At 42.7% G+C, this 11,018-nt stretch overlaps 2 protein-coding genes across 2 annotated transcripts; one reads left to right on the top strand and one right to left on the bottom strand.

Moving 5' to 3' along the window:
- Positions 1-202: 202 nt before the first annotated feature.
- On the bottom strand, positions 203-8,213 carry alad (aminolevulinate dehydratase). The gene is made up of 12 exons (XM_069161299.1): positions 7,885-8,213; positions 6,812-6,937; positions 6,622-6,672; positions 6,067-6,163; positions 4,769-4,904; positions 4,562-4,645; positions 3,292-3,380; positions 3,033-3,088; positions 2,859-2,946; positions 2,684-2,770; positions 1,737-1,866; positions 203-804 (listed from the first exon to the last, which is right to left on the bottom strand). The coding sequence occupies exons 2-12, from the start codon at positions 6,928-6,930 to the stop codon at positions 746-748; spliced, it is 996 nt and encodes a 331-aa protein (XP_069017400.1). The 5' UTR covers positions 6,931-6,937; positions 7,885-8,213; the 3' UTR covers positions 203-745.
- Position 8,214: 1 nt separating this feature from the next.
- tmem203 (transmembrane protein 203) lies at positions 8,215-10,539 on the top strand. Its single transcript, XM_069161312.1, has 2 exons — positions 8,215-8,313; positions 8,846-10,539. The coding sequence occupies exon 2, from the start codon at positions 9,026-9,028 to the stop codon at positions 9,440-9,442; it is 417 nt and encodes a 138-aa protein (XP_069017413.1). The 5' UTR covers positions 8,215-8,313; positions 8,846-9,025; the 3' UTR covers positions 9,443-10,539.
- Positions 10,540-11,018: the final 479 nt, after the last annotated feature.

Raw genomic sequence — 11,018 nt, forward strand, 5'->3', positions numbered from 1 at the left:
ACGGACACAAGAAATAAATGTACCGATTTAACTGTAAATAAATGAGCCCCACAGACTAAATCGACAGTTCTTTTACATAATAGACAAAATGGGCAAAGAGGTTTTTTGAAAGGTGGTCAGATCTGCTGCATAGTGTAACGAGCTCCATGGAGGGTCATTAAACAACATGCACCCACTTAAATAAAACACACACTCTTGTAGATCTGAATGAATGACTTTATTTCCTCATGTCCGTCAGAACTTGTTCAGGGAGGGCTTACAAGTCAGGCAGAAGCCACATTTGTGTTGCCACCATTCATACAAATGTACATTTCAGAATCACTTTAGTGAAGCAGAAGAGATGACTGACTTCATTTAATGCTGAACCCAATGACACACAGGAGGCACATTGTCTTCTAAAAACACACTAATCATTTACATTCTCAGTGTTTTAGTTCTATGTTAGTCTTCAGAAGCTTTAACAGAAAAGTTAACTTGGATACAGGACTCACTTTCATTATAATCAGAGCCACAAATCAACCTGATACACACATAAACGTGTGTATGTTTCTTTTTGAACTATTCTTATGAAAATGATCAGAAATAATATAAAAGATTGTCTAAAAATAAACAGATTTACATGTTTTCACTTGATTGAGTTAGACTTTGATATGACTGAGTCAGCAGCAGGTTTGCAGTTTTAAAGGAGTCTGCCTGTTGGTCCGCCTTCGTTTCTGTCCATCCTCCGGCCTCAGATCGTCATCCTTTACTCTTTCAGCCAGGACAGCAGCTGAGGCGTGTAGTAGGTGATGATGATGTCAGCGCCTACATCACAGAACAGGAAAAAACTACTAGTATCCTGTGAGATTTCATCTAGACCTGAACTAACACTGATTTATTACGACACATACTTACGATAACCTACACATGCATATCTGGAAACAACATCGTTTTATTACACTTAAAGGTCCAATATTGTATCAATTCTGTTTTCCATTTCTTTTTGATTATTAAGCAGGTCTACGTGCTATAAAAACTTTTGAAAGTTTCAAAATGCTCAGTCCACGGAAAAATGCACACCATTACTGCCTGTATTCAGCAACTGTGCTGTTGGGACTTTTGTACGTTTGTGATGTCACAAACTCACACTCATGACATATGTCCACCCTCAGCATACTGTCCAAACTTTTACATATATTTGAGGAAATAATGACCACATACTTCATTTGTGTGTCTGCACATATTCAGCTCTAAATCCAGATGACACACTTTGTGACCTTGTTTGGTACTGAACCCTGAAATCAGCTAAATTTAAGTCATCAGTCAGCTACGTGTGAAAACTGTTTTTAATGTGTACATTTCCATACACACTGACACATTCAAATAAAAAAAAAGTACCAAATCTCCTCTTTATCCTTTTTCATTTGACAAAGAACAACATTGTGCATCACAGTTCATCACCCGGTGAGCAGTGGGTCAGACAGGCTGGTTCTTCAGCTGGTTGAACCTCTGTTCTGCCCTCTGCTGCTCTCACTGATCACTTGTACTGTTTTAATCACACATCATTTTCTTTTTCTAACAATCAATATCATCCTGGGTCATATATACGAACAAATGAACAGAGACTCACTCACTGTTGCTCTGAAACATCAAGCTGTATGAAAAAGATGTAAAACAACATCCGTGCTATGCGATTGGCTCATTTAAAGGCTCAATCTTGTGCACAGGATGAACTTCTAACATGTGCTCCCTCTCACCTGCCCTGCGGAAGGCGGTCATGGCCTCCATCACAGCGGCTCGCAGGTCAAACGCTCCGGCCTGCGCGCCGTGCCATATCATGGCGAATTCCCCCGACACGTTGTACACCGCCAGAGGGTGAGTGGGGAACTGAAGCGAGACGCGGGAGGAAAACAAGGATTAGCCGACAGAAACCTCAGAAAAGGTTTTGTGAAATATCCTTTGCAATTTATCAAATTTCCCATAACTGCAGTGTTGCCAGTGGAGGAAGAAGGATTCAGATCCTTTACTTGTGTAAAAGTACCAATACAGTAATGTAAAAATACTCCATTAACAGTAAAAGTACATCAGTATTAGGAGCAAAATGTAGCTAAATTATAAATGTAATAGTCCTGGTTCAGTCCTTCTGACTGATATGTTAGTACATATGACATGATTAGATTATTAATAGTGAAGCATCGGTGTCAGCAGCATGTTACTGTTGTAGCTGCAGCAGGTCGGGCTGGTTTGAACTACTTTATATCCAGTTTTATATCCCGGCAGAAATCTGAGGGGTCGTCAGATGAAAGAAAAAAAAAAAAAAGTTCTGATCCACCAGCCTGTTTCCAGTTTTTCCTCTAATCATTGAACATTGATCATTTGAACATTTATTTAAATGAAACCATGTGAGACGTTTAGAGGGAAATATGAGTGTTTGGTGAAGCTGTTATCAAATCATTGACGTCTGAAATGTGACCCAGCAGGTTGTAATTTAAAGCTTGTTCTGTTATGCCTTGTGTAAACTCTTCACCTGAAAAGAAATTAAAGCTGAAAAATAATTGTAGTGGAATGGAAGTATCAAGTAACTGAGAATGAAACTAAACTTTATAAAGTAAAGCACAAGTACCTAAATACTGTCCTGTGGAACAGTACCTAAGTTTTGCTCTCCACTGACGTGGGATTAATAGAAACTAATTGAGTTGCACACCTTGTCTTTGACTTCTCTCACGATATCCAGATACGGCAGACCCGGTTTCACCATCAGCATGTCCGCTCCTTCTCTCACATCTCGCTCCTGCAGCACAGAGCAACAAAAGCATCTCTGACAGCTGCCTCCGCGCGAACACTTGCACCTCCAGATGTGAACGCACACGTCAACTCACCACAGCTCGAATGGCGAGTCCTCGGGCTCCAGGAGGCAGCTGATAGCAGCGTCTGTCCCCGAACGCAGGCTTGGACTGTGCAGCGTCCCTGTGGACAAACACAGCAGACTGTTCTCCCTCTGAAGCTCCGTGTCACTGATCTGTTAAACACCTGATCCCAGAGCACTCACTCACCTGAAAGGACCATAATAACACGAGGCAAACTTTGCACTGTAGCTCAGCACTGACACCTGGAGGAGGAGAACAGACAGTCAAATTGATTTTCTTCTATTTCATTTCAATTCTATTAAAGATTACGTTAATGAGCCACAATCTTACACTGGCCGACATGTTCCTTCGGTACTTTTTGTCATGGGATTTGTCACCGTATGAAAACTGTTGGATTGTATTGCTGAGTCATGTTTGCACATCTTTCTGTTTTCAGTAGGTTTACCTTGTTTCCCAAACCATTGGATATCAGCGCCTGTTTTATGGCTCCGACTCGTCCATCCATCATGTCAGATGGAGCGATGATGTGACAACCTGCAGAATAAATATATAAATAAAGTCTACTTTTAAATGTGGGCTCCTTATTAGCCTATTACCTGTTTATCATTTTCTTTTTTCGTTTTAAGACCTCCAGCATTTTGTTCACTTATTTTGTCTCCATTCAGAGTTATTAATACGCTAACGTGCTACTTGACAAATTATTCAGCGTGGCTTGTTCTGTGTGTTTGGGTGGATTTTGTAGAAACAATTAACGGGGTCATGACTGAGAGGGAGAACCACAATGATTAATCACATTAAAATAGTTGCATCGGGCACAAAATGTAAATCAGCTTCTGATTTAGCTCAAATACTAGAATTACCGCCCGGCGGTTGGATGCCTCGAGTTGTAGCGTACAAGCAGTTCATCTACGTGCATGTTGGTGCCACATTTGTAGACATTTCCTTCAGCCGTTCCTGAAATATCGTGCTTATAGTGAGAAATGGATGTGAACTCAAGTGACATTCACCTTTGACCTTTGACCACCAAAGTCTTACCAGTTTATCCTTAAATTGAACATTTTTGATCAATTTGAAAAGTTTCCCTCCAGACGTTACTGATATATTGCGTTCGTGAGCGTGGGCCAATGTGATGGGATAGTGATCTTGACCTTTGACATTTGGCCAAGGGAATGTTTCTGCCAAGTTTAAAAACATTCTCTCAAAGCGTTCTTCAAGTAAATGTTTTGATTGAGTTTGAAGCGATTCTCCGAGGGCAGAACTTGTTATTCAAGGTCGTCATCAAATAGTTGAAACATTTCAAGTTGAAAAATGTTGCAGTTTAATATATAATAAAAATCCCTGAACACAGTGAGAAGAAGTAAGAACGATGGTTTTCGTTTGTAACACCCCAAATATAGAAACAATCTCAGGACCTGACAGCAGGTTGGAGGGCACAACGCTGAGTCCTCGGTTTGATTCCTGGTTGGTCGGACCATTAATCAGTCCTGTGCTAGTTTGTGGAGCTTTTTCTGTAACTCTTGTGAATAAAAATGCTAGATTTTTGAGTGGCTCTGCTAAATAAAAATTATGCAATTTGGGGAGTTTTTTTTATTTTATTTTGCAGTAAAATTGCAGGAATTGGCAAAAATTGCAAGTCAAAGGAAAAAAGTTTATTTTTTTCTGTGTGTCTGCACTATAGCCATCTCAAGAAGACCAAAAGGAGAAAGAAGATTTACCTGCCCGAGCGTAGGCCAGCGCTACTTCTGCCAAACGCAGACAGCTGGCGTCATTGTTCAGAGTGCCGTCCTCGTTCAGGATACCTAAAAAAAAAAGAAACACCGAAAGACAGAAAAACACAAAAGTAAAACAGCTTAAGTAAGTGCTGCACATTGTCTTGCTGCATGTGAGATAAAAGGTAGTAAATGCTCTGAGGAGACACTGACCACAGTGTCCGTGTGATGTATATGGACACAAGCAGAGGTCGCACGCCACCAGCAGCTCCGGGAACAACGATCGGATTTTCTTTACCGCCAGAACAGCCGGGGTGTCGTCTGTGTCGGCACCAGAACCCCGGTCATCCTGAAGAGAAAACACCACAGGTCATTGCGTTTGAGTGGGAACAGAGTGGGTCTCAGCTCCTGCCGATGTCACTTTAAAGCCGCGTGCAGCTAGAACAGCGTCCACTCTGCTGGTCACAGGCTTTCCAAAAGATTCTGGAACATGGCTGCAGGAATGCGCTCAGAGCATTAATAAAATACAAGCCACTCTGTGACGGAGGGTCGCTCTGTGTGGAGTCACACTCGCGACTGGAATGACTCCAAGTTAAGGTCTAAATGCGCCGGGAGGCTTTGTGGCGCCCTCGTCTTTCTCTTCTGTTATGAAAATATTTCAGAATTATACTTTAGATCCAATTGAATGCATATTTCACTGAAAGATGATGTTATACACAGCATTGAGGGATATGTAGGTAAATTGGGCAATGACGCGAATTACTTGATTCAAAGCATGCGCTCGAGAAAGACAAACGTATTAACTGAATGAATAGAATTCAACTCCCACACTTCTTTGGCTTTATTAACATAATCTGATTAAATCCTTATTTTTCTCCACAGTCCCTGAAATTACACAACATATGAAGTCAAGTCAAACAATCAATACATTTCATCACCGTTTTCTCAGCACGTTTCCAAAATACAACGGAACTACTAATTTTACCAAAAACAGTGAATCAGGCAATTTATTACTCATCCTCTACAAATAACCGCATGTTGTATGTGGCGTTTCATCACGGACTCTAAAGCAGTGCTGCACTACCCCCCTCCCCCGGTCGCGTGGCCCTTTATAACCCACAACCCACTTCAGGGCGACTGGTGTGATATGACACTTAATGTGGCGTCCCCTCCATGAAAACACGGAGACTGAGAGAGAGTGAGCAGGGCGAGGGTTTAAGGGCCGGTTTAGACCTGGGCCTCCTTGTGATGAAGTCTGGCTCATAGTCAGTTCGTCCAAGTCAGTCAAATCCTTCTACACCCTGTCCAGCAAAAACTGTGAAAAATAGCCCGAAAGTCCACATACAGTATAAAGTCGTCAATACCTTTATATATCTAAAGCAGCACAGTGGCCCAGGAAGATGAAGGGGTGAAGGAAAAAAAAACACGCCCGCAAGACAAACACATTCTTTTTTTTTTTTGTCTGGTTATTAACACACGTTCTCTCCACACTTTTTTTTAGTTCGACATACCTTTTCTATTTTTGCTGGGACTCCAAAAATCAGCACGCACTTCAAGCCGTTTTCCACAAGCGGCCGCAACATTCCCTCCAGCTTGTTCACCCCATATCTGCACACGTAGGAATATAGACCACAGTAAGATCACAGCACAGACGGGTTGTGTAGAGAAGGCTTGGATTAAAAGTTTTATTACAGTACGTTATTATAAAGAATGACACAACATTTCACATGTTAACCAGGAGTTTAAGGAGCTGTAGTGCGACACAGAATGTAGGCGGAGGTTTGTGGTTTGGTTTTGTGCAGAATAAAGGTCTAACGGATTCGCTTCTTATCTCAGTCCAGGTCCAGTGTTTGGCTCTGGCTGCGCCCTGCCTCACTGCTTTTATCTGACAACACCCTCAGTGGGTTCACAGCTGCAGGGTGACACTGTGTCTCATGGGATTTTTCTCAGCGTTAACAATTATGTACATTTTTTCTTTATGAAAACAAACAGGTTCTTATATCTGCTTTTAAAACTAAGTGGCGCTGAGATGATCTGAGCCTGCAGCTGTGGCTCCTGTCTCTTACCTCGCCTGTCCCGGCAGGCTGCCGATGGGCTCCACTGCATCTGCACCGTCTCTGAAGCAGAAAGTGACACAGAACCAGATTGAGAGCGATCCCATTAAATCTTTAACGATGTTCTACGACACTGAATTCCTCCAATGATGAGATTTGTTGTTGTCGACTCCTTTCCGTGTGATTATTAAACCTCACTTACGTAATGAAGATCGGGTAGATGAGATTGTCAGGTCTCAGATCGGTGGCGCAGGTCTGCCAGTATCGGAGCGTCGGGTGGAAGTAGCCGCTGTGGATGATTGATTGCGCGGGCGTCTGCATCTTTACCCTGAAAGAGAGAAACCAGCAGTGACACGATTCAAGGAACAGGTCAGAGTCTGTTTTGACTTTGGTTCACAAACAGAGCCGAAATCCCGAACTCATACTCCTGTGCATCAGCTCAGTCAGCGTTAAAACTGAGCAAGCATGCGTGGTGCTGCTTCTCCAAACAGCAGCTCGGCTTCGTCTCACTGCTGAGTCAACGCACAGCAGGATTATTCTGCTCAGTGAGAACCTGTTATCTTAATGTGGAACCAGTTTTTGTGGTGCAGATGGAAGCCAACAGGGTTTAGAGATACTTCAAGATTATGAACTGGCTCATTGTCACAGAAGAATCAGATTGTGATGTTGTGCTTTTTTTTTATCGTGATGACTTTTCTCTTATCACAAGTTTAGTCTCTTGTACTGTGATGTACAACAGTGGATCATAATCAGTTCTTTTGAACATCAGTTTGATTATTGGTGTGTGATTATTTTGTTTTTTTCCTATCCCTGTGAAAAAATATCAAACATAAAGGTTGCATTTGCATTTTGAATGAATGGATCTTTATCAGCAGTCACTTAATAGGACACAATTTAGATACCGATTACAGCCAATACATTTTAAATAAGATTACAGACAATACAGTACACATGCTGGTTAAAAATGTACAACATGACATCAGCTGCATGATCAGAAACCTGTCCCTTTGCATTAAATGACACCGACTGTCACTTTAAGACGAACATCCCATATCTGTCACATCGAGCAGTGAATTTAACACAACTCCTGCAAGTCTCTCTATTACAAGTCATTTTGAGAGAAAACATGTAACAACTATGTACCGAACACGGATTGTAATAATAATAATAATAATAATAATAACACCCTGAAGCAACTTCTGTCGTAAATCTGTGACTTTACAATCTATAAGGGTCAATAAAAAGTGCATGAAATGTAAATGAAGCCAGCTTTACCTTCCCGTGAGGACGACGGTCGACTTCTTCTCACTTGAATCTTTCTTCTTCGGTGGTTTTGGTTGTTGTCGTTCTACTATCGCGTCACTACCGCCACCTACAGACGCATGTCTGCGCCGCCACCTATTGAGTGGCTTAGATTCAAGTTAATACAAATTCGGAGTTTCTCAGTTTACAGTTGTCGTCCAAAAGTTAATCCTTACAATTAACCATTTCACGCTGAATGTTTTTTCTGTTAAATATAGATAATATATTTACGATTATGGTCCAAAAAAGTAGTCTTTTCGGCCACCGTCCGGTCTTCTCGCGATACTTCCGACCGGCGAGAAATGAGCAGGAGCTATGATGCTAACAGCTTCTTAGCATTGTTGTGCACTGGCAGTTTCGCATCCAGCTAGATGGAGACGAGAACTCCCGACTCTTTCTGAGGTAAAGTTAGATGTGATCGCCTGTGAAATACGTCTTGTATGTGCGTAGTCGTGCGTTTCGTTACGAACGTTTTGCCTTCAGCGTTTTGTTTCATTCCTGACTGTCTGTGGTTAGCATGTAGCTTAGCACAGGCTACATTGTGTGTCATCGAGGATGGTTGACGTGAAACGTGATTATTTAATCGTTTATCAAGTCTATCGGAGCATAACAGCATCAGCCGGGGACAGCTGGAGTCAGTGAAGAGAAACAGTTCACTGACAACGTCATGAACTGATTCTAATCTAATCAAATTGTGTCGGAGACATTTTTAGTGTCTGAAAGTGTCCAGTTGTCTTCGTTTTGATCTGTGATCTCTGGTGTTGGTTCAGTCTCTCTGTAAAGTGTAAAACGAGCTGAGCAGACCACATAAATGAAGAGAAAACCTGCAGACAAACACAGAGGAGAGAAATACGGAAAGATGGAGCCTGGCTTCAGAAACAGCAGCTCCAGGAAACACGTCCTGTACTCATCTTACTCTCGTTGTCTTCCTCAGGTTGGATCTGAAGATGTAGCCAGCGGTGGGTCATCTCTGCAGTACCGAACCGCCCCCGTCCCCCCACAGCCTGGCTCTCCAGCCCCGGAGCACTTTGTCCCCTAACCAGGGCCGCCCAGGTTTTGATTCGGCCGTCCTCAGTCCGTCCGTCCCTGGCCGAAGACCCCGCTGTCCTCAGCCATGCTGTTCTCCCTGAGGGAGCTGGTCCAGTGGCTGGGCTTCGCCACCTTTGAACTCTTCCTCCACCTGCTGGCTCTGCTGGTCTTCAGCATGCTGGTAGCTCTGCGCGCCGACATGTTGAACCTCACGCTGAGCTGGTGGCTGGTTTTCGTCCCGTTGTTCGCCGCGGACGGCCTCAGCACCTACTTCACGGCCATCGTGTCCATCCGGCTTTACCAAGAGAACGAGAAGCGCCTGGCGGTGCTGCGGCTCCTCTGGGTGCTGACGGTGCTCAGCCTGAAGCTGGTGTGCGAGGTCCTGCTGTGCCAGAAGCTGGCCGAGCAGGAGCAAGCCAGAGACCTGTGGTTTGGCCTCATCGTGTCACCGCTGTTCATCCTGCTGCAGCTGCTGATGATACGAGCGTGCCGTGTCAACTGAGGAGAGGCGGTGCTGTCACATCCTGCTGTCACATCGTGCTGTCACATCGCTGACGGCACCGGAGCAGAGAGCAGTCTTCATCTGCCGTTAGAGATTTAAAGCGTAACCGTGGTGTCGTTTTTCTTTTGGCTCCTCGCCACCTATTTACATTTAAAAAAAAAAAATCACGAGTTCTTCATGTGCCAGGTCGCAGCAGAATATAGTTTTCTAGAGTTTGTGATTTCTAAAAGCTTCAAAATCAACAGAAAACTTCCTTGCCTGCTTGAGTTAATATAATGCAGTATTTAAAAAAAAAAAAGAAAAAGCTCCAGACTATCGACTATGTTTTCAGTACAAATGAATGAATTGCTGCAGGTTATTCTGAGCTAATTTTGCATCAGGATATATAATAACTGTAAGTTGCTGTCACACCTTTAGGACGACAAGGAGTCTGAAAACATGTCAGATGTGTGTTTGGAACATAATAGTGCCTCTACACTGTGCAATCAATGGTAGACAAAGAGCCATGAGGAAAATGTATACCAGAGTTGTGTTTTAATGCACATGCGCACACAACACTTGTAAGAGTAAAATACTGGTGAAACCATAAGGCAGTCATGCCAGAGGCAACTTTTTGGGCAACTTTCATTGGTAAGAGATCCAAAGAGTTGCTGCAGCTTTGTTGTCCCCCCCCCCCCCAGAGGACGACGCTGCTTGCCAGACAAAATCTGGTCAAGTTTCTTACCTTGTGTCTCACTTTGTTGCCTGTCGCTGGGAGTGTTGATCATACAGCACGACCATGTTCGTCACCTCCACCGGTGAGATCGGTCAGCTCACAGTCTTGCCCCCAATGTAGAAGAACTGAATATGATTTCAACAAGCAGAGGATTGTGTGCACGCATCTTCCCTGAGAATTGCTGTTTATTTCCACAACATGTAATGTATTAGATCTTTCTTTGATCCTACCTTCTGTATGTACCGCACGTATTTATGGCCTCATTTTTAAGGTAATTCCTGATGTGAAATTCTGTAGGATGTTATGTATGTTCTTATGTTTTTGTTGTGGCACCTTTTATTTTAATCTGTATATATGTGTAAATAAAACCTCAACATTTAAACCATTGTCGTCTCGTGAATATTTGAGTGTGGCGGTGGGAAGGGACTCTGGCCACAAGGGGGCGCCACTGGCCTTGTATATGGGCGTGGTGTGCCGTAAGGTAAATAATCATATCTACGTCGTTCACACTGCACATATAGCCCGTATTTTAATCACGTACATTATTGACTAGTGACGAAATCATCCTCTCTTCCTTTCATTGAAATGTATTAATATGTCTTGCTCATTTTAAGGAATACATTTAGCTGTGTATGGAAATCAATTTGCAGATTTAAGTACGATGCATCACACTATGCTATTCAGGGATGTATTTAGTGGAAATGAATTATTTGTTCAAAAGAGTTGAAAAAAATAAAAGTTACCATAAATAAATAATAACCAGAAAAAAAAGAGTACATGTATGTTCCATGTATGTGATGGAATTAAATCTCTCAATCCGGTTTCAAAGAGGAAATAAGGCACTTGATTTGACCTAGTTAT

The sequence above is a fragment of the Embiotoca jacksoni genome, unplaced genomic scaffold, assembly GCF_022577435.1.
Source record: "Embiotoca jacksoni isolate LCO1_2020_lvr unplaced genomic scaffold, fEmbJac1.0.p SCAF_10, whole genome shotgun sequence".
In the NCBI taxonomy this organism is placed as follows: Eukaryota; Metazoa; Chordata; class Actinopteri; family Embiotocidae; genus Embiotoca; species Embiotoca jacksoni.